Genomic DNA, 24,425 nt, shown 5'->3' with positions numbered 1-24,425 from the left:
ACAGTGGAATGAAAAGCCACAGCCTGGGAAAGACCCTGGCTCTGGGGAGAACAGGTTGACAAGCACTAATCTTCCTCTGAGGTCCTAAGTCAGACCTCAGCAAGATACCCAAGGGACCAGGCTGAGGCTGTCTCAGTTACACACCCCTGTGAGCTTACTGAAGTACTGGATCAAGTTACTAGTGATTGCACCCACTGGAGAGGCAAATATCTAGGTCTAAAGCTATATCTTTACAACTTTGGAGGAAGTGTTACTGAATGAGAAGCTAGACATTTGGTCTTAGGAACAAGCACCCTCTCCTACATCTCACTTTTAAAAACACAGTATAGCTTTCCCTCAACAGAGACCTTGAACATGGAAGCTAAGGAAGAGGCATCCCCTGATTAAAGAACCACCATCTGTATCCTCAAATAATTTAAACTATCCAAGTGTTGGTAGGCCCAAGGTTGAATTCAGTAAGTTCCTTTCATTTTTCCATTCATTCTCCTCATTCCACCCCAACTTCCTGGCATAAGCATGTAAGGCTTCCATACAACAAGGGAGAAACATCAAGTTCAAAATAACAAATTTGCCTGGAGCCAGTGGCTCACACCTGTAATCCCACCTACTCAGGAGGCTGAGATCTGATGACTGCATTTCAAAGCCAGGTGGGGCAGAAAGTCCCTGAGACTCTTACCACCAATTAACCACCAGAAAACTGGAGTAGCACTGTGGCTCAAAGTGGTGGAGCAGTAGCCTTGAGTGGAAAAAGCTCAGGGACAGCTCCCAGGCCAGGAGTTCAAGCCCCATGACCAAAAAAAGACAAATTTAAGACAATTCGACAGAGATCACCCAGAACCACCAAAAGAGGGCTCCTAAGAAAACACCTAGACTGAAGAGATGTTACCTCTAGGGAGGCTACACTTAAAAGTGTTACCAGAACAGACACAGGGCCAAGGTAAGCTTCCTGAATCCAATTGTAGGAATGGCCTAGGGACTGGGGCCTGAGTCCTTTATCCCACAAGCTGAGCTCTGGGGTCTATAACCTCCTGATTCCTTGAAAGGAGATAGTCAAAATAGAAAAATGGTTTAAGGGGCGGATGGGGGGTGGGCATTGTGGGACCAAGGGGAATGAAGGAAATGGGAGACAGGGGGAAAAGAAAAGTTCTTGGGGCGGGGGGGTGGGGGGGGAGGGGAGGACAAAAGAGAAGAGAGATCAGAATTAAAAGAAAACATTGATGGGTCCTTCTCAGTAAAATCCTGTCTTGCATGTATTAACCCTCCATCAATGAAAACAAAATCCAGGAACCTGGTGCCTGCTTCTTGGGACACATAAAGCTTAGAGGATTTAATATCTTCCAGTGGGGTGTGCTCAGAGACAAAGGTGCTTGACAGGTTGTTTAAAACTGACAACCAAGGTCAAAACACCACCACCTGCAAGCACAACTGAAAAGTCTTCATCCCTTTCTGGCCTCTCTGTTGTTGTTTGTTTTAAACCAAAGCATAGTTTGAACAGCAGACCTGCCTAACAACTGTTCAACATATGTACGTGCAATTTATTAGCAGGCAAATGGAGATATCTGGAGGCTAAAAACAAGAGATGGTAGAGAGGGAGACAAGTTAGTTGAATGTCGGGCTTCCTTTAGGAAGAAATCCTTCTCTAAGTAACCAGCTCGTGATGCAGTATTTATTTTCAAGTGCTGTTTTGCACTGGTACAGAGCAGAGGCAGTTATTATGAAAGGGGTCCTTGCCCTTGAGATGTATTTATTTTGCAATTAACCAGAGATAAAGAGGCCCCTTCTGAGACACATGCTTGGGGGCCTAAAATTTAAACGCCTACTAATGCCTAGGTGTTGATGGAGAAGAACACCCCAGCCTCATGATCCAACTAGCTCAGACATCAAAAAGAAAATATATGTGTGAGTTAAACTGCTGAACAAAATTGAATCACCTTTAGCCCTGTTCAGAATAATAATAATAATAAACCCTAATTAAATTAAAGAATGTTAGGGCTCTAAGATACCCTGAAGGCTATTCTAAATCAGGCCTTTTCCAGAGTAGAAAACCAGGACAGGGAAGCACAGCTACCTTCTAAACAACAAACAGTCAAAGGGGCAGCCACAGAGAACTTTTCTCACCCCCATAAGCATGGCTTGACATTCTCACTCAAGAGAGGCTGGCAGGATATTGGGTCCGTGATGCTTCCCAGGTGATCCTTATCTGGCAGGGATATCCTATAAATTCCCCCACCTACCACTCTAATAACTGAGCAGATTCACCTGGGAGGACCTGCTAATATCCAGATGCCAAGACCCCTACCCCATGCCCAATGAATCAATCTCTGTGGTGTGACCCAGTCAGTTGTAAGAATCCCAGGGCACGAAACAATTCACTAGGAGAAAATAAGAAAGTTTACTTCTACAATTATTTATTCTCATCCTTTAAATTTTTCTGTAATGTTGTATGATGTACCTAATATAGTAATACTATTTTAAATGTATATAGCTTTATAAATAAGATGCATGGAGCAGGTGATTGCTCAAAAAAAAAGGGGGTGTGGCTAGGCGTTGGTGGCTCACACCTGTGATCCTAGCCACCCATGCAGGTGAAATCTGAGGGTCTCGGTTCAAAGCCTGCCCAAGCAGGAAAATCCGTAATACGCTTTTCTCCAATTAACTGCCAGAAAACTGGAAGTGGTGCTGTGATTTAACAGGCAGAGTGCTCACCTTGGACACAAAGAGACTAAGGGACAGGAGGGCATTCAGGGCGTGAGTACACAGACCCACAACCAACTCCCTCCCCCCCCAAAAGTGGGGTGAGGGTGTAATCACAAGGGGTGGGGCTTCCTGCACTAAGCTGTTATCCCCTGAAGGGGGATAGCTGTGGTAGCTTCCTTGCTACTAAAAAGCAACATCTTTGCAAAGTGCCTGATAGAACCAGGCCCCAATCACCACTGACACTGAGGGTGACACAGGGAATTTCACATCCACCTACACAGTGAGCTCCCAGATATTCCTTTTTTTCTTTTCTGCTTTTAAAATTATCTTTAAGTAATTATACATAGAGATTTTAATTCAACATGCCACTTTATGATACAATGTATGTGTGAATGTGAGTGTGAGTGTGTGTGTGTGTCCCTTAACTTTTCTGCTCACAGTTGGCACTCTACCACTTGAGCAAGACTTCTATATCTGGATTTTTGGTGGTCAACCAGCTAGGTTTGAACCTCAACTCTCAGATCTCAGCCTCCTGAGTAGCAAGGATTACAGGCATGAGCTACTGGTACCCAGTGGATATAATTCATCTTGATCAGTGTCATCCTTTCCCATCATTCTCCTTTCCAGATATTTCTGAATGTGATTGTTTCCTAAAGTGTGATTTGAGGAGGCAGGTTTGGTTTGTTTTAGATTATGATGGTTTCATGAAATGCTCACTAAAAAAGATTATGCCCACACACAATTGAGGGAATATTCTGGCTTTGTCTTTGAGAGGCACAGATAACAGGGTATTAAATTAGATAATAGAATATTAAAGGATTTACTATTAGCCCTCCAGTAAAAAAAAAAAGAAAACTTTTTAAACTTTTGTTTAATCCATTCATTTCCTAAGCTATTTGACCCACAGTCCTTTTTCTCCACATTATTAACATTCCACCCAACTAATTTTCCTTGAAACTCACTTCAGATTTTAGTTAAAGGTCTCAAATTTCCTATGGCCAAAGCAGCTTCTGTATGTATCACACCTGTCTATTGATATGTGTTTACTGAATGAATTCTTGGCTTTGCTCATTCATCCCATCCCAATTGCCAGTTTTCAATGGGACATTCAGAAATTGCACAATTATGAAAAACCCCAGAAATTACCGCTGACTCATTCCTAAAGGAAAACACCACCCTTAGAGTCTCAGGGTGTTCTCTTGGAGTTACAGCTAGGAACTGCCAGTCACAGTTTCCAACAACTCAGCAAGGTGGCCACCAAGGCACCAAGGCCCGACCATGGATCACTAGACTCAAAAGAGCAGCCCTTCCTCCTTGTCTTCCCAAGTCTTGGCAGGGAAGTTCAGCTGTCATCTACACTCTTTTAGAATGAAATTTTAAGATTTCTATTTTATGGTGAGAAGAGTGGGAGGAAGGTTGTTATTTTTAACAAGCTAACTGGAAAGGTGAAGGGCAGATCTGGTTTATTCAATGACTGAAGATTTGGCATTCTATCCTCTAGGAACAATGTCTAGACTTTCTGAGGAATCACTTCTATAAATAGTGTGCATAGTTAACCAAGAAATAGAACATGTTCCACTCTATTCTGAGCTCAACTTTAGGGGTAAATCAGGGTTGGATTTTGGCTTTGTACCTTCAAATTCCACATGGTAATCAATTTTTTAAGAACATAACCCATTTTTTAAAATAAAAAAGCATCTTTCCTCACATCTGTGACCTTTTAGGATAACTAGATGAACACTTCTTTTTAAGAAAAGGTAACTGAGATGCTCAGTCAATTATATTTTAGAGGTAAGATAAAGTAACAAATCAATTTTTCACCCACTTTCTGTAAGCAGGCCTCTGTGGCTCAGATAACCTCCTGTTCCAGCTGCAGCATAACTAACCTACAACACAGGCAATGTTCCCTCCCAGCAAAGCTGCTCATGCACTGAGCTTGTGTAAGGACTATTTCTGGGGCTGGTGTTATCAAAAGGAGTCTGAGTTTAAAGAAACACATACAGTGGGGTGCGGGTGGCTCACGCCTATGACCCTAGCTACTCAGAAGGCTGAGATCTAAAGATTGAGGCTTGAAGCCAGTCAAAGGCAGACAAATCTGTGACAATTGTATCCCCAATTAACTAGCAAAAAGCCAGAACTGGAGGTATGGCTCAAGTGTAGAGTACCAGCCACAAGCAAAAAAGCCCAAGGAGAGTGGGACCCTTAGTTCAAACCCTAATACCTGCACACACACACACACACACACACACACACACACACACAAACAGAATAAAGAAAATATAGACATAGCTCACACATATACATAAGAAAGTCCAGAAGCTGAGTGTATTTGCTTATTCTGTGAAGTCGTTTAAGAGTGAGAGCTTGTGAAATGAAGAATATTCCAACTTAGGTATTTTTCTGCCCTGACTTCCCTGCCTCTTTTTCTTCCTAAGGAGTGTATGTTGTATTCAGTAATGATGTTCTGTGAAAAAATAAGTGGGAAAGTGGGGCCTTTCCTTTGCAATGGAAAAATAGCAAGGTAGTGCCAACTGGCCACATCAGGCTCAAGGACTGGAAAAGATTAGTTGCCCATGATGACATCAATAGAGAAAAGAGATTACAAATGTAGGTAGAGGGATGATTGCTTCAGAAAGGCCTTTCAAAGGCCTGACAACTTCTCTTGAAGGATGGCCCCCGCGGTGCCCTCAGCGTATGTGTGTAGAGAACAGTTCAAAGAAAACAAAACACTTAAGCATAACCTTCTAGAGAGGGAGGAATAATGATGATAAAATGCTACTTCTGCATCTAACAAACACACAGATGTTTGATGGCAAGAAGATAATGCTGGGTAAGCCAAAAGTTATAAGTTTACTCTGCCTGTCACACTATAGAAAAGAGAGAGCCTGGCCCCAAAGCACTCATGTCACCCAGGAATTTGCCTGATACTCAGACTCCAGGGGTGCTTTGAAGCTAGCACTTAGTGAGTGCTCATCATTAATATTATTTTCAATCACAGTGACATTATGATTTCCATGGGAAGGCTCTGAAACCAATACAGATAGCCTCAGAAACAGTTTCAGGTAAGTCATGCCAATTTCTGAATCCCATATTCTTACTAACTACCTGGCTTAATAAAAACTGGTATTGTCCAGACCAACAAAATCATCAGAGCCAAAGGGTTTAAGAGTACTATAAGAATACCACTTTGTGAATATCTTAGCATTTCAGGAAAGAAAATGCAAGAACTAGACAGAACATGTTCAAAGGAGAAAGCCTTTAAGATAGGAAAGTAATAACGTTTATAATATTCTCAAGAAGGGAAATAGAAATAAACAACAAAATGGAGGAGTAGAACATAAAAGTAGAAAGAAAGATGTGTCCTAGGTGGTATAAATCACCTGGTATGTGCCATATTACTCACAGACTCATTCTGTTTGTTCATCTCTACAGCAACGGCAAGGTTGCCAGATAACAATGGATTAAAATTTACAGGAGGGCTGGGATGTAGCTCAGTGGCAAAGCGCTTGCCTAGCAAGCACAACGTCCTGGGTTCGATCCCCAGTACCAAAAAAGAAAAGACAAAAAAAATACAGTTAAAATTTACAGGAGATAAAAAAGGGGGGATGGTATGAGCAGTTTGTTATCATTCATACCCACCTGTTTAAAAGAGCAGAGAAAGTTATACATGAAAACTGGGTAAAGATCAACTAGGGGTATAGGATAAGTGGTAAAAGTTCTTGTCTAACAATAAAAGGCCCTGAGTTCAAACCTTATTACTGATGAGAGAGAGAAACAAAGAGACAAAAAGAATAAAGGAAGAAGGAAAAGGAAAAGGGGGGAGGGAGAGTCTGAAGGGGGAAGGAAGGAAGGAAGGAAGGAAGGAAGGAAGGAAGGAAGGAAGGAAGGAAGGAAGGAAGGAAGGAAGGAAGGAAGGAAGGGAGGGAGGAAAGGAAGAAGTGCCCATTTAAGAATTTTTTGAAAACAGTTCATGTACTATGTGGAAAATGAACTGTATAACTTGTGGGCAGGGATGGGAGGGAGAAACTGAGGCAAAGCGAAAGAAGGGGTGACATCATCCAGAAAGAACTATACTCATCACCTGACTTAAGAATGGTAACCCCTCTGTACATCATCTTAATAATACTAATAAGGAATAAGTCATAAATAAGTCATATTTAAAAACAATTCATGCAGAAAGACATGACAACTTACTAAAATTTGCAAAACTAACAAAAATAACATCCACATACAAACTATCCCCCAAATACATGTGTAGAAGTGTTGGGAGAGTTGGCAGCCATGGTGAGGTAAAGGGACACTTATTTAAGACTCACAATCTGAATATTGAGTGAAAGGATCACTGTGGTTGCATCTTGCCTGGAAATCGGAGGGTCATACTCCCTGAAATAAAAAAAGGATTGTTTGAAAGTATGGCGGTTTGGGTTTTAGGGATAAGAAATTCAAGTAGAAACTAACAAAGAACAAGCAGAGAAATTTTTCCAAAGCTGTGAAACCTTGCTACTTAAGATAATGACAGAAATTTATGACTGCTTCCTTCCCGAGCAGCAAAGAGCACAATTAGAAGGCTGAAAACAACAGGCCCTTTGTACCAGCATGTTATGTTTTGCTTATTCTATTACACATTGGCTGGGAGATAAGAATAAACAGGACAACACCCTGTCTAACCCCAGGAGGAGAACGTGGAGGGGAAAGCTGGTTACATTCATTCTCAGGCATGTACATGCACACCATTTTATTTGCAATTGAAGTACTTAAGAAAATTGTGCATACAGCAGTCAGGAACCAGTACAAGCATTCAGAAATCTCTTATTGCACAATCAAATCTCTTAAGAATAAGCTATGTGTAATAAAGGACTTAATAGTATTTGTTCACTATGAAGTGTGCTTAACATATTTAAATTATTATTTTTGCTCATTTTATCAATACTGCTTTTGGCCATTTGTTCACTACTAGTTTTAAAGCAAACCAAGACTGTAGGATTTATTCAATCTTGTAATATATTCCCACAAAGAAAATATTTTTTTTTGCCAAGTAGTATTTAAGATGTTGAGCCTACAAGAGTGAACAATGAAGATGAGGTTACAAAATTATTTTAAACTTTAAACCTAGGATGAGCAAATGCACAAACACAGCTTCCCTCTTTATGACCCATTGTATCAAAATAGCCTACAAAGACTCAATCAGAATCCATAAGGGAGAAAAAGAGTGATTTGAAACTTCTCTCTTCTCTACAAAAGGAGAGTTGCTAGTCTGGGAGCCAAGTGTTTTGATAGTTCCAGCAATGGAGAATTCTGGTAAAGGATAGCAGTTGGTAAGCCAATCAATTTTAACTACTGGGTCATGAGACAGTGTGATAACTATAATCCCAAGAAAACTAAGACAAAACTAGACTTCCCTGGCTCTTACCCACAGCCCCTTACTGACTGTAGTGAGCAGCTTGGACTCAAATCTCTCTTTGCCATTTCCTACCATCTTTCTCTCTTCTCTTTCTCACACAGAAGTGTAGGTTAGCTCTGATGACCCAACTCCACCCGAGCTATAGTACTGATTTGTCATTTATTTGGTCTTATTTTCTTCACAACACCATCTTAAGTATGTGTGTGTGTGTGTGTGTGTGTGTGTGTTGTTTTCTCCCCTGACTAGAAAGTCTATTGCATGAAGACAGAAACCTCATCTTGCTGGTTCACTTTTATTGCCTCAACATCTTAAGTGATACCTGATAATATGTGCTTGATAAAAATTTATTGTGAGAGTAAAGCTGGGTACTGGTTGTTCATGCCTATAATCCCAACTATTTAGGAGGCTAAAATCCAGAGAATGGAGGTTCAAGACCAGTTTTGGCAGAAAAGTCCATGAGAACTGGTCTCCAAAATAACCAGTAAAAAGCAGGCCTAGAGGTGTGTTTCAAGTGGTAGGACTCTATACAATCAAGCAAGCTAAGGGTGGGGCTCAGAGTTTGTCTCAAAAAAGTACAAGAAGGAGGAGGAGGAGGAAAAAGAGGAGGAGGAGGAGGAGGTGTGGAGGAGGAGGAAGAGGAGGAGATACATTGTAAGATTGAATAATTGAATCAATAAATCTAAAGTGAACTAATATTAGAGCAAGTCAGGCTGGTACAGAACCAGTGGAAAAGAGGTCAAAACAGGATTTGTTGCCTACCATTAACCACCCTGCTGCCATTCCCTTCTCCCCCCCAACACACAATTTCCCCAGTAGGATCAAGGGCAAAGATCATATGAAGGATCAAGCTGGAAATCAGGGTTATAGGGCTTTTTCCCCCTGTGAATTAAACAGAAAACCACCACTCTGAAATCATTTGCAGGAGATTGTTGTAATTCAAAAACAAGAAACTAAGGAGAACATGCGTATTTGGATGTCAGCAAGGTAGTTCTGCCAACCTAATTATGCCTCGTGACATGTAATTGTGAACTGCTGAAAGATAAATGGTGAAGCAAAGCGTTTATTATAAACACATACAGAGTAAGACTGAGGTGCTAATTTTTAAGCAACTGTCATAAATCTGGTTCCAGGATATTATTCCATTAACATTATTGCTGTTATAACAAAGAGTAAACGTGACGATGAGTTCCTTTCAGCTATTTTTCAATATTAGTTTGCTACTCAAACTTTACCTGAGACACTGGAACTTTAACAGGTCACATTAAAAATGACAGACTATTAATTATAACAACAGGAAGAGAGCTGCATTCATGTCTTCATATAGGCATTATCATTCTCAGTCCAAGAAACATTTACTTTTCAGATCCTGATAAAACAGATTCAGTCTTCACGGAACGCAAAAACAAAACAAAATGAAAACAGCCCATACATACCAAATGAGAAAAGTATGGGAATGGAAAAAATCAATATTTTAAGGCAAATTAATCATTTTTCTAAGATTCAGAATAGAATGAAAAGGGTTATCAGTGGAGATGGAGGTCAATCAGTAATGACTTTTGTCAAATTAGAAAGTAACAAAGATGCCAGGTAGCCAGTGGCTCACGTCTGTATCTTAAGAACTCAGGAGGCTGAGATCTGAGAATCATAATTCAAAGCCAGCCCAGGCAGGAAAGGGTTGGAGACTCTTATTCTGGAAGAAAAGGAAACGAAAGAAAAGAGACTCTTATCAGAGAAAGAAAGGAAAAGAGAAAACTGAAGAAAGGAAGGAAGGAAGAAACAAAGAGAAAAAAGCTGGAAGTGAAGCTATGGCTCAAGTGGTAGAATGGTAGCTCAGAGACAGTTCCTAGGCTCTGAGTTCAAGCTCCAGGACCAGCACAAAAGAAAAATAAAAAAAAAGGTAACAAAGATCACATAATTCAGCACAGATAAGTAATTCTATTACTGCTATACCTGAAAACCAGCCCAAATTCTAAAACATTGTATATAACTTACCTTCTTATAAATTGATTTGTCATCATCATACATTCAAGTTATACAATGTGTTTTTTCTCCTCCTTTGCTGAAATAACATATTAGGCTCGAAAAACAGAATCAAAATAGCGGAGTTTTAAGTATGCTCATACAAAGTATGACACATAATATTTAACAAATAGTGAAGTCATTATGGATATTATCTGAAATTTTTTAAATCCTTTAATGAGTTAATAATGATTTGCACATTTTAGTTCATGTAGGAATGTTGAATGTTATTTGCCAAAAGAAAATATGAAAATGATATAAAATGGTATTCATTATAATTAAGACCTAATCACTAGTGAAGTCCAAAGGTATGGAGTTTAATGATCTTGCATTCATGTTTATAAAGCCTGGGCTTGGGAAAGAATAAGTTTGCCAAGAAATCCTTTCATCTCTCAGCATATTATAACTAACAAAGCAAAGACGAGTTTCAGTGGGAGGGGATCTTTTTGGAGGGCTCCCCCTAGTTTGGGAGTTTCTCTTCCTGTTAAGAGTTGATCTACGGGACTGTCATTTTGTTCTAGCTTTTGCTCACTAGAACCTCAAGCAAAGCTGTAACCATAAATAAAGCAGCAGGGCCCTCATAGCCAGCTGAGTCATAAACCCCACTCAGCTGCATGTGGCTCAAGGTGTTGGGATCCCAAGAGAGTCAAGCCAAGCAAGTGGGATCAATTTAAGTCAGAGTTTGGAAAAACAGAACACCCCTTCCCCCACTTCCCGACTCTAACTGGCAGTGGAAGATACCATAATACCTCTTCCACAGTTCAAATCCAGAGAACAGTAATGAAGTTCAGGAAAACATCTAGACCAGGGCACATTTTATTTCCACAGTTTTAAAAAAGGGAGTGTGTGTGTGTGTGTGTGTGTGTCTGTGTGTGGGGAGACATTTGACAAGCAACCACATATTTTTAAATGTACACCTCTCCTGGTTTTTAAGCATAATCGCAGTCTTGTTGCTGGTATGTTATTATCACAATCCCATGTTTTTTGACATTTGTGCCCAGTACCATTTGGCTTTTAGGTACTTAGGCTTACTACTTTAAAAATATAGAGTTAAGTACATTTAAATCACTTTAAATATCTCAAAAGGCAGCAGACATACAGCCTACCTGCTTGGACATGTACACTTGAAAAAAGAAGCTTTATAGAATGGCCTGGAGGTCATCAAATTCTGGTTTAGGCAGACTTATGTCAGGAAGGAGCTATAGAAAATCAGGTTCTGTGTACAAAAAATACTATGCTTTTGGTTCCCTCAGGCCAGAATGTGGAGCTGTTAGCAAACATGCTCTGAAAGACTACAGCTCTCTCATAAAGTGCTAAAAACTCCCCTCAAAACTGTATACAAATGAGAAACATTTAATGAACAACCCTTTCTTCACCAATAACTGCTTAAATTAAGTCCAGGAGACTCTTCAAAGGAACCAAAGAAGCCCCCTTGTTAAGACAAATCCTATATATAGACACCAAAGACAATTATAAGATGTATGTAACCAAATATATGTAATTATCCTAGTTTCTACATTCCCATTTTCTTTATAAATATAGGATAAAAATCAGTCTAAATGACTTTCTCAGACCTCCTCAAAGATTAAGGCAAGCCAGCCAGCTTTTAAAAAGTGTGTGTATGTAGTAAAGATCAAAAGCAAATGTTCTGGTCAGTTCTTTTTAACTCATGAGTTTTACTAAGAATGTGTGCAGTTTTCAGAGAAAACACCACAAATGACAGCTGTTCAAAAGCATGGAAATTAATTGGCACCAGGAATTTCCTTGACTAATAGGGAAAAACTTAAAGTTGAATGTTTTGATGAGCTTATTTTTCCCATCCTTAGTCAAGCATATTCACTGTTAATGATTAAGATTTGAAAATAGAAATATAACCAAAGAAAACTGAGTACTTTATCTTTTCTCAGTGGAACTAGCCTCTACTGAATGAATAATAATGTTCGTGAAGGGGTTTTAACTAAAAACAATACACAGGGAAGCGTTCAACTTGCATGTCTTGATTTTCTGTAAGAACTAAACCAAGACACAATAAGAAGGCATTCACTGTATTAAAAAGTAGTATATAGCAAGACAAGTAATTCCCAACAAGAACGCGGTGTAAGCCATCTGCTTTTAGCTGTTTTTCTAGCAGTGAGGATGGATTTACACCGATCCAGCCAGTCTCTCTCATACAGAGGCTCTCAAGTCATTGCCTTGTGACCAGTGGTGAGAATAGATGAGACAGCTGGTCAGGATTAGTTGAGCAGTTTGTGGCCTTGGGACCAGGTCATGTTACTATGCCCAAAGTCTGATGCTATGACCTTGGACTCATTAACATTATGCTCTCATCACTAAGCTAACAGCCACTGATCAGCCATGACCCAACATACATCACTCTGGGAGCTCAATGTGTTCTTAATTCCAGCCACAACATGAGCTTTTCGTTTTCAAAGCAACTTAGACTGAACCCATGGCACCTATAGGCTCACATTCAATAGAATCTGCTCAAAAACTGTCACTAAAGGCAGCAGTAAGTGTCCAAGACTTACCAAGGCCTTTCTATTCTAATCAAATTCCAGTTCTCACAGAGCTCAAGCAGTACAAGAAATACTCCAAGAATTTCTAAAGCATGTACTTAAATGTCACAACAGAAGAACATACCTGGCCATCCCCAGACTTGGAAAGTTGGCAGGGACGATAAGTATATCCAGCCTGGAGAAAGGATGTGTTCCTAGGACAGAATGTGCAGCTGAGAGACAAAGTGGGATCAGTGGTAGTAGGGTCTCTTGGCAGGCATCCTTGAGGCATACTGGTGCAAAGACTCGATGAGGAATGATCTCCTGGGTGATGGCAGAGGCACACTGGAAGCGGCAGGGGTATTCCATGTGACTGCAAACATCAATGTATCTGGAAACATAGAGGACAAAACAGATTTATTTAATGTGAAATCATGTTTATTCTTCTCGTAGTGCAGTAAGGAACTCCTACAGACATAGATAACTTTTAGGAGACAGTGGTTCAGATATGCTGATAAGAATCTTTGGCATCTCTGTTTCTGATAGCAGTGAAAAATTATGAACTGATCAAAATACATATTGAAGCTGAGTAAGTCCAATCTAAGCTGTGAAAGAAATACAATCTTGTTTTAGATAAACTAGGTAGGGGCAGGGAAGACCCAAGACTTAAAACAATAAAACTACTTTGTATCCAACTAAAAGCAATTTCTGCTCTCTGTAATGTGCTCTTAAATATCACCATGGAAAATCTTCTCCAAGTAAAGGACAATTGATAATTCAGAAAGGAAAATGGAACAGCAAATTAAAGACCCTATTCTGAGCCAGGCGCTGGTGGTTCATGCCTGTAATCTTAGCTACTCAGATCTGAGGATCATGGTTCAAAGCCAGCCTGGGCAGGAAGGTCTGTGAGACTCTTATCTCCAATAAACCACCAGAAAACTGGAAGTGGCGCTGTGGCTCAAGTGGTAGAGTGCTAGCCTTGAGCTGAAGAGCTGAGGGACAGCACCCAGGCCCAGATTTCAAGCCCCACAACTGACCCAAAAAATTTTTAAAAAATAAAACCAAAAAAAGACCCTATTCTGGAATTTTTTTTTAGAGTGAAATACTTGGTATGAGTTACAATAAACAAAACAAACCTATAGGCACAAACTTTTCCAAAGAAGTCAAAGTATTTTACTGAAAAGTTATCTAGGTTTTTTTTTTTTTAAAGGATTATAGAGGCTTCCCTCCCACCCCCAACAGTAGTGAGGTTTGAACTAAAGGCCTCAAACTTGCGCTGCTTGGTGGATTGGTTGGCACTCTGCCATACAGCCAGCCTGGCCTTTTGCTGGTTATTTTGGGGATCAAGTCTCATGTACTTTTCTTCACTGGGCTAGTTTTGAATCACAATCCTCCAGATCTCGGCCTTCTGAGTAGTTACAATTGTAGGTATGAGCCACTGGTGCTTGGCTAGAGGCATTTTTGTGTATGTCTGTGCAAGTACTGGGGCTCGAACTTAGGGCCTGGACACTGTCTCTTATCTTTTTTCATTCAAGACTGCCCTGACCACATTTCCACTTCAGCTTTTTGGTGGTTAATTGGTGATTAGGAGTCTCACAGACTTTCCTGCTTTAGCTGGCTTCTAATTAATTCGCCATCTAGGTCTCAGCCTCCTGAGTAGCAAGGATTACAGGTTTAAGCCACTGGCACCTGAGCTTCATGTTTGCTGTGATATTTTCTCCAATCTACTTTAAATATAATTTAACCAAGTCAGTCTTGTAAGGAAACAGACCAGAGCCCAGCCAGCAACATCTGATTACTGCTGTTTTTCCCTGAAAGGCAAAGGCGGAGCTGAAAAATGAATTCCTAGAACCTGACTCACAGGCCTCAGGGGAACCAATCTATCCAAAGAAAGAGACATCAAAGGGAACTCTATTTTTTCACCTGTGAACATATCCTTTATTCAAACACAATGGAAAGCTCCTCTAACTTTAAATTATAAATTAAAATTCTAACTGTAGGTGTTCATGTGATTCACAGCGAATACTGAAGAACCTTTAAATGTTGGTCTATTCTAGCACAGAGCAGGCTGCAATGACAGTTCCTGTTCAGATCTATAAACTCTTCCACCTGTCCAAGGCCTGTGCTCAGGAGATCCACATGACTATGTAAATAAGCCTTACCCTGTACTAGAGTACTTCAAGAAACAAAGTTTCAGTATGCTTCATTGCTGGAAGGGTAAAGAAAAAAAAATAGATGGAAATAAAAAACTTCTGCCAGGATAAAGTGACAGGAAGAATTGAATCACAACCAAAATCTATAGACTGGTAATTTTGCTTTGTGGTGCGGAGTGAACAAAGGTGCCTACTGGTAAACATTTCATTACATGTGTGCATTATTTGTGTTTCTTAAAGTAGAAAGGGCTGCTCCGTGAAGGCACTACCTTGGTAGCTTTTTCTAATGTGTTCACACAGGAACATAATGTGCAACTATAATTTAAGCACCTATATAGTCTGTTGCAAGGCTTTCAGAGGATGTTAAAGACTAGAGATGCCTCTGGGCGCCAGTGGCTCACGCCTGTAACCCTAGCTACTTAGGAGGCTGAAATCTGAGGATCACGGTTCAAAGCCAGTCTGGGCAGGAAAGTCCGTGAGACTCTTATCTCCAATAAACCACCAGAAAACTTGAAGTGGCGCTGTGGCTCAAGCGGTAGAGTGCTTGTCTTGAGCTGAAGAGCTGAGGGACAGTGTCCAGGCCCAGAGTTCAAGCCCCATGACCAACAACAACAACAAAAAAATGAATAGAGATGCCAGAGGTATGCAGGCATGTGGACAAAGTGCAGCCATACTGTAAAAAGGCATTCCATTTAGAAACACATAGGCTATTATCAGGAAGCAAGTTTACTTGTTACAAACAAGAACACCAAAGGCACACACACACACACACACACACACACACCCCTCTCTCTCGTCCCCCAACCCATCTGTTCAGGAGAAAAGACATGCTTACCATTTGTTTAGAAGGAAAGGTGAATTAGATTATTTCTGGACATGTATGGCACATCTTACCAAATGAAGATGATGCCAATTATGGAAATTAGCACTACTTTTCCATAATCAAAGTGTAAGAGAAGGGACAAGACTTTAAAGGCAATCAAGCTATGGGCAAGAGACACATAGAAATTTGTTGAGAGAATGGGCTGGGATGGTGGCTCAGTGGTAGAGCGCTTGCCTTGCATGCCTGAGGCCCTGGGTTCAATTCCTCAGCACCATATAAGCAGAAAAAAAGAGCTGGAAGTGGTGCTGTGGCTCAAATGGTAGAGCGCTAGCCTTGAGCTGAAGAGCTGAGGGACAGCGCCCAGACCCAGAGTTCAGGCCCCACTACCCGGACCCAAAAAAAAAAAAGAAATTTGTTGAGAGAAGCCCACCTGTGGGTCCCCTAAATGGGGACTCGAAAGCTTGGGCTTCCATGGCTGTCCTCAGACTATGAACAGAGCCATGTAACTCAGTATCTAGGACCTGTTTTTCTTCTTGTCTCCCACAGTCTCACCAAAGTGGCTTCCCAGAGAGGGAAGGGATTGACTTGAAAGACGTAGAAGGGAAATTCCTGGAGTGACAAAATATTGTCTGGTTTAGGATGTATACAATGGTCACAAAAATTTAAGCCAAATACTTAAGGCCTGCACATTGGATGTATGTCAATTATACTATAATTAGAAATAAGTAAAGCAAAACTAAAATAGTTTTTAAGGTTTCTTCTTGTGCTAAGACTCTACCACAATTTGTTACACAAGCCAACTCATTGTCCAATGGTCTTGTCTGTGAAGAGGTAAGAGACCCTGAGTTCAAACCCCAGCACTAGTAAATAATAAACAAAAAAACAAGTAAGTCTTCCACATCTATCATCAACTCAAAGTCTTTTCCTTTTCTAGCAATTTTGCTAGTCTTTACAACTCTAAAGATAACCCCTTCTCCCATCAAGTCTTCTTTTTAGAATAAATAAGATTAAAGCCTTTTGCCTTTTTCACAATGCTCATTTTCTGCGCCTTTGATCATTTTTGCTGGTTCCCTCTGGACTTTCTCCAAGTTTCCATGTCATGATGATGCTGTATAGCCCCCAAAAAAGGCCTTGAGAAGATCTCCCCATGACTGAGGCTGAATATATTAATAAGCTTTGGATCGTTTATCTGAGTGCCTTATAGCTAATGCATTTACTAAAATGCTCACTCAGAGTGGACTAGACCATGTGTGAAACTGGCACTGGAGAAGGAATGTCTTATAATTTAGCCCACATGAATACTGACCAATCCTTTGGCCAAATTTCTGGAACCCAGATGAGTACTTTAGGCAACTGAAAGCCTGTAGTATATAAGGCCCCTATAAAAGTTAGATTTACATGAATTGAACTAGGAAGGTTTCAAGTAGGAAGGGGGTGGAAAAGCAAGGGGGGACCAGATGTGAACATAAGTAAAAACACTATGGCGATTGGCACTTCAGAGCACCTCTGTTGTCAAACTAGCATCGAGTCAGAGATTTTGTGGATAAAAACAGAGAAACACTTTCTGACAGCTAAAGATGACACATATGAAACATGAAACCACACCGGGATTAAGCAAATATAAATTATTATTATTATTTTGTTGGTTGTGGGGCTTGAACTCTGGGCCTGGGTACTGTCCCTCAGCTCTTCAGCTCAAGGCTAGCACTCTACCACTTGAGCCATAGTGCCACTTCCGGTTTTCTGGTGGTTAATTGAACATAGGAGTCTCATGGACTTTCCTGCCCAGGCTGGCTTTGAACCATGATCCTCAGATCTCAGTCTCCTGAGTAAGTAAGATTACAGGCATGAGCCACTGGCGCCCAGCTAAATTATTATTTTTTCAGCAGTACGTTTCTGATGGACAAGTAAGTATGTTGTAAATGAAGAAAAGCCATAAGTCAGACATGGAAGGGAACAATAAAGGAGCCTATTCTGCAGGTTCTATAATTCTACAAAAATGCACTTCCTTGGAAAGGCATACTCGACCTCTCCCCTAGCTTCCCTCATTGTTTAGCACTCTGGAATAGTTTCTTTGGACCTATTTGCACACACATTGGATCCTTTGGGGCCTGCCCTTTGTCCTGTGTTAGGCTGAACATTTGTGCTAGGGAGGCTAGCAGCCAGCCAGTTTAGATGGGTTCGTAGTAACTAAGTGGGGAAATTGGTCTACTGTGGAAATGAAATATTAGAAAACCCATTTAGAACATGCAATGGGGCATTCCCTCAGTACAAGCTTTTGTTAATAATCAAACTTATTTTTCTGTCTTTTCTTCTTTCAGCTGGTTCTGAATATAAGGAGACAAGAGAGGAATAGCATTACCCTTTCTCCAAAACCCCAACAGAAATCCTGGGCATATATCCTCTCAAAGTCCTCATTTGATGTAACCATGTCTGCCTCTATTCAAAATAATCAAACACAAGACAAATGAAAAGCCATTCCAGTTGCTTTGGGCTGAGAGAACACAAAGAAAATGTGGCTGTTCAGACCCTGTCCTGAATCTCTTGAGAACAAGAATAGAAGGGGAAAATAACTGTTTGGTAAGCAGCATAGATCCTTAATAATCCACAAGTTAACAAAAATACTACTTCACCATGAAGAATTTGAAAATTCATGAAAAAGTCTTCATTTTACAAAAAAAAAAATTGTAGCCTTTACCCCAAAGGTGCTATCCAACCATTTACTGGTTGGATGCCATCTTTATAATGGCATCCTCAAACTCAAAGGCTCTTAAATTTTGTTTTCTGATGACCTACTCTAGTCAAAATCATTGACTCAACCATGACAAGAGAGTATCTGGAAGGGGGGTGGCTCAAATGGTATCTTAGGAAATTCTTCTGTTTTGTTTGTACGGGTAGTGGGGCTTGAACTCAGGGTCTTGCATTTTTGCTCAGTTTTTTTTTTTTTTTTTTGCCCATTGATGATACTCTAACACTAGATCCATGCCTCTAGTTCTGACTTTTTGCTGGTTAATTGGAGATAAGAGTCTAATGAATTCGTCTGCCTGGGCTAGCTTCAAACGATGATACTTGGGTCTCAGCCTCATAAGTACCTAAGATTATAGACATGAGACACTTTAGCTCCCAGCTTATTTTTTTTATTATTTTTGAACTCTCTGGTAAAACTCACAATCACCTCTCTAAGGGGTTAGGCATGTGTGCATACAGTTATTATTAGTCAGTATATATAATTTTGGCTAGGATATGCTGCAATAACAAACAACCCAACTTTGAATGACTCACCACAAGGAGGTTTATGTCTCACTCATATCAAGTCTACTATGGATTCACATGACTTGCTAAGTGCACTTATGTTCCTCACTCAGAAATTCAGGCTACCCATAATCACAAAATGGAGCCTTCTCTGTGGTCCTAATGCAGAAGAAAAGAGCATTAGAGGGTCTCACGTGTAATTCAATGTTCCCATATAAAGGAGCATATGCCATTTCTGTCTGCAATTTTCTCTTTTTTTCAAAAGGACACATGCATGTGCGCACACATGCTCCTTTCTGCCGAAAAAGCAAAATGTGGGAAGTAAGACAGAAGAGAATGAATACGGCTTTATGTCCTAATGATATGGCAAATATACTAAGGACGTGGCAAAATAAAATCAAATATAAGAGGAACTTGTCCTAAGAGGTTGTACTAGTTGGTGTTCAACAATGAACTAATCATTTATACCATGGATCTGGACTGCCTCCACCAGATGTTATGTAGTGACTTCCTGTAAGAGGGAAAAATGATTTAACTGAGCTAGAGATAAAAGTTCTAGGAATGAAGCAAGATGCATACTTCTGTACTCCTTCTGTACAGTGTCCTCTCTCTGTCTCTGTTTCTGTCTCTACCTCTCAAGGTTAGAAACAAGAAAATCTGGGGAGGTAACAAGGGAATATCCAATGGCTTATACTAATTTTCAATTTCCTCAAACTGATTTCTCTTATTCGTTCTAGAAAAAAAAAAGAAACAATTACCAAAGTTAACAAGGCCTTAATTCGGTGGGATTTCCTTAACCAAATGGCAACTTCTTTGTATCTTATATTCCTAAAGAGGCCTATGAAGTGTTCCTTATAATACACTAACAGCAGTCACTGGAACCTAAAATGGCCCAGTGTTCAACAAATCCATCAAAAAGTGCCTTCTTTTTACTAAGTTATATATTTTACCAGCTAAACACTAAAAACAAAGATAAAGGTATGGAAGAAAGAAAAGTATTGCATATAAAGGTTCTTTTCATTTAACTTGACAGAGAATCACACATATACTTATTTCCTCCTCCTTCTGCACAAATAACATGGCCACATTTCTGTCTCCGAACTCTTTCCTTCTCAGTAGGCCTTTTCCTGCTTTGATTAATCCTTTTATGGTTTAGTTTCTTAGCATGGATGACTCACATTCCCAGAGCTTGGAAGAAATGCATCATACCACTCTCTCAAGTGCTTGCTTTTCAGCAAGTCCCCAGATACAAACCTGAAGTCAGTCTCAGAAGGTGGCAAGGATCTCTCTGCCTCCAGATCACTTGGTGAATCTGCCTCAGGCTTCACTTCTGTCCAGCATCCCACTGCAATCGTGAAGGTGGAGGCTGGCATTGGCATAGTTACATAGTAATGCCAGCTTAAACACCCTATAAAGAGAATAACCATCATGAGGCCATCATGGTTCTAGATCTTACTCTGTTTCTTCTCTTGAGACACCTGGAGAACTCATAGGATAAAGTAAGAACCTGTCTTGGATGGGGTTGTCCCATCAGGTAAAGGTATATGAGTTTTCCTCACATCTTGGGAAAAACTTCAATGATTTCAAGGCAGCCAAGAAGGTATGGGTTTCATCTACTGATCAATTTGAAGCCCTCAGTGAGGCTAGACATACTGAAAGGTAGTTGAGGTGGTAACTCACAACTGCAAACACAGAAGGGCATAGGCTGCTTGTTCCCACAGAGAAAAAAGCATATCATATTTATCCTTATTAGCTAGCAAAACATTTGGAAGCACAAGGGATAGTCACTGAACGCCTAAATAATTATCATTTCTGGGTTGCCACTAAGTTACTTTGTCTAAATGCAATTCAAGTTCATCTAAAAGGGATACAGTAGAAAATGTTAAATTATGGAAGGGAAACTCCTGGGTTGTAAGCTCAACTCAGGAACTCATTAGGTATGGAAACTCAAGTATTAACTCTACCTTCATGCTTTTAATGTTCAGCTAGTCTACAGCTCCTTGCTGTGCAGATTAAAAGCAGGACAGAAGTTAACAGCCAGGGACTTCCAACTAGTCTAGAACAGGGCTGTGATTATAACTAGCACTCCTTTCTCCAGGTGAAGATGGATATAGAAAGGTTTTTATTAAAGAGTCAAGTGATTGATAACTTGTAACACTACTTCTTTCAGTCTTAAGATGGGAACATAATTTTAACGTTTTTAAATGCTGATTATTTCACCTGATTCAACATAACACTTTTGAAGCATCTGCTATTAAGTTTATTAAGTTGATACTGTCTTAAGAGATATCACCTTCTATCATAAAACAATTTCTCCACTCTGCATGTTCCCATAAAGAGGAATTTCAGTTAGAATGACACTGCTCTTTTAGCCCACTAACAGAGCCTATTACTGTCTTTCTTTATGTTGTGCAGAGCTAAACAACCATAGAATGCTCATGGTTACCCAATTTGGTGAATAAATGGACAGGATGTCAGATTTAGGGTTCATCTAGAAGTAGTTACATTCATGGATGTCCTCCCCCTATTTAGTCCTCTCCTGATATTCTAGCTGCTTGGAAGGCTGAGAATGACAGGATCAGTTCAAGAGAACCCTTCTTGACTCATAAGGTGGGCCTATGGTTGAGCACCTGTTTATCCTCAGCTACACAGAAGGCTGAGAGTGGAAGGATTACATTGCAGGCCAACCCAAGCAGATGGGCCATTTGTGCATCCCCCACAGAGCCTGGCAAACTACAGGAGGCTTATTTCCTAGAGAAATTAGAAGATGGGATTGGGAGAAGAAATGATACAGGAGAAGGCAAATGAAGATGACTAGTTAAACACATGCACATAGGATGATGAGAACACAGCCACTCCCCTTATTTGGTTCCCAGATGATAGTACCTCAGCTTTCAGTCTCCAGGCAGGAGATTGAAGGAAGATACCCACCCAAGATGCCCAATGGTATTAACATTGGAGGCTTCCTATGATCAGCCTATTTGTGCTTCCAAATATTTTGGCTTCCTATGATCAGTATATCAATGCTCATGGTTTCCCAGACTCATGTGTGCATGTAGACCTGCTAGGCAGGATTTTAACTCCTCTTCTTGAATGCAAGCAGACATACCAAGGACCTCCAAGGCACCTGTTGAAAGGTTGTAATACAAAACTGAGAGACTAAAATAAATGAGTATCTTGGAAGACAGTAACCACTCAAGGAGAAGACAGGTTCAAAAAACACACCAAAATACTTAGAACAAAGATTATTAGCCCTACAAATACAGTAAAGTAATTTAAAGAACATTCCTTAATAAAGAAAAATAAAAGCCGGGCGCCGGTGGCTCACACCTGTAATCCTAGCTACTCAGGAGGCTGAGATCTGAGGATCATGGTTCAAAGCCAGCCTGGGCAGGAAAGTCAGTGAGACTCTTCACTGAAAACTGGAAGTGGTGCTGTGGCTCAAGTGGTAGAGTGCTTGCCTTGAGCTGAAGAGCACACAGACAGCGCCCAAGCCCAGAGTTCAAACCCCATGACCGACAAGAGAAAAAGAAAAAGAAAAGCAGTTGGGCACTAGTGGTTCATGCCTGTAATCCTAGCTACTGAAGAGGCTGAGATCAGAGGATCGTGGTTTAAAATCAGCTCAGAAAAATTCTCAAAAAACAACTACCAAAAAACCTAACTGGAGACATGGTTCAGGGAGTAGTATGCTGGCAGAGCAAGCAAGCTGAGCAAGCATGAGGCCTTGAGTTTATACAACAATAATAATAATAATAGTCATAGTAATTATTATTATTATAAAAATAAGTTAAAAGTAATCCTAGCTGCTCAGGAGGCTGAGATCTGAGGATTGTGGTTAAAAGCCAACCCAGGCAGGAAAGTGCGTGAGACTCTTATCTCCAATAAACCACCAGAAAATCAGAAGTGGCGCTGTGGCTCAAGTGGCAGAGTACTCGCCTTGAGCTGAAGAGCTGAGGGACAGCGCCTAGGCCCAGAGTGCAAGCCCTACAACTGGCAAGAAAAATAAGAGAAAAAGAAAAAAAAAGAAAAGAAAATTAAAAGCATGCCAGAAGAAAAGAAAAACAGTAAAAGATATGGGATGAGATACAATGGTGAAGGAAGTGGAACAAAAAAAAGCTAAACAAAGGGCTGGGCATAGGTGTAATCCCAACTGTGCACAGGACATGGATATGGGAGAATTGTACTTTTAGACCAGCCCAGGCAAAAATGGGACCATAACCTATGCTTCATGTGGTGTCTTGAGCCTGTAATCCCAGCTTGGCAGGTGGCAGAGGTAGGAGAATCCAGGAAAAAAATGAAATTCTATCTGAAAAATAAACACTAAACAGAGCTAGAGTTGCAGCTCAAGTGGTGAAATGCTTGACTACCAAGTACAGGACCTGAATTCAAGCCCCAGTATCACCAGAAGAAGAAGGAGGAAGAGGAAGAAGAGGAGATGGAGAAGGAGGAAAAGAGTAATGAGGAAGACTGGTAGTGCCATTCAGAAGGTCCACCATCCAAGTAATAGAAACTCCATAAAAATCTGACTGTAAAGAGAGAGAGAGCGAAAGCTATCAGCCAAAAATTTCAAGACCTCTGTACATCACCTTGATAATAAGAAAGTAATTAAAAAATTCAAGAAAATTGTGACCATCTGAAGGTTCACAGCTTTCTGGACGGAAAGGGCACAAAATATTCAGAATACTGGGTAAAAACCGATCCACATCAAGATAGAGCATTATGAAAGATAGAAGCCAGAAATGAAAAGAAAATTCCAAAAGCTTCCAAAAAGAGAAAGAAAAGAATTACATACTAAGGATACATTCACACCTGTAGAGTCAAAAAAAATTTACCTCATATACACCATATTCTCTGGAAGCTGCCAGACTATAGAAAGTATGCTTCAAAAAGAGGCAATAAGCCGGGTGCCAGTGGCTCATGCCTGTAATCCTAGCTACTCAGGAGGCTGAGATCTGAGGATCATGGTTCAAAGCCAGCCTGGGCAGGAAAGTCCGTGAGACTCTTATCGCCAATAAAAAACCACTAGAAAACCGGAAGTGGCCCTGTGGCTTAAGCGGTAGAGCACTCGCCTTGAGCTGAAGAGCTGAGGGACAGAGCCCAGGCCCAGAGTTCTAGCCCCACAACTGACCCCCCCCCAAAAGGGGCAATAAGTCAGGCACCTGTGAGTCATGCCTGTTACCCTAACTGCTTGGAAGGCTGAGAACAGTAGGATCACAGGTTAAGGCCAGCTGAGGAAAAAGAAATTCAAGAGAACCCTTCTTGACTCATAAGGTGGGCTTACTGGTGAGCACCTGTCATCCTCAGCTATATGGGAGGCTAAGACTTGGAGGATTATGTTTCAGGCCAGCCCAACCAGAAAAGTCCATGAGATTCCATCTCTACAGAAAGAAGCAGGATGCTATGGTATGCATCTGGGAACCCTAAAATAGATAGTCTGTGATCCAGACATGCCTGGGCAGACCCTATGTCAAAAATAACTAGCTCAGAAAAAAAGGGAGGGCTGGAGGTGTGTTTCAGCAGTAGAGTGCCTGCCTGGCAAATGGGCAGCCCTGAGCTCAAACTTCATTATTACCTTAAAAGGGGGA

General features: G+C 40.6%; 1 protein-coding gene across 1 annotated transcript in view; it reads right to left on the bottom strand.

The window, feature by feature from the left end:
* The window catches only part of LOC105999796 (chromosome unknown open reading frame, human C9orf3), a 309,886-nt gene that overhangs the window by 249,061 nt on the left and 36,400 nt on the right, over window positions 1-24,425 (bottom strand). The window contains exons 4-5 of the mRNA XM_013034920.1: window positions 20,095-20,248; window positions 12,758-13,003 (exon numbers count right to left, since the gene is read on the bottom strand). Of these exons, the coding sequence (XP_012890374.1) occupies window positions 12,758-13,003; window positions 20,095-20,248 (400 nt within the window). The remainder of the gene's footprint in view (window positions 1-12,757; window positions 13,004-20,094; window positions 20,249-24,425) is intronic.

Source organism: Dipodomys ordii, unplaced genomic scaffold, assembly GCF_000151885.1.
Source record: "Dipodomys ordii isolate 6190 unplaced genomic scaffold, Dord_2.0 Scaffold201, whole genome shotgun sequence".
NCBI classification, from domain to species: Eukaryota; Metazoa; Chordata; class Mammalia; order Rodentia; family Heteromyidae; genus Dipodomys; species Dipodomys ordii.
The sequence above is the reverse complement of the archived record's forward strand: the minus strand, read 5'-3'. Positions and strand labels throughout refer to the sequence as shown.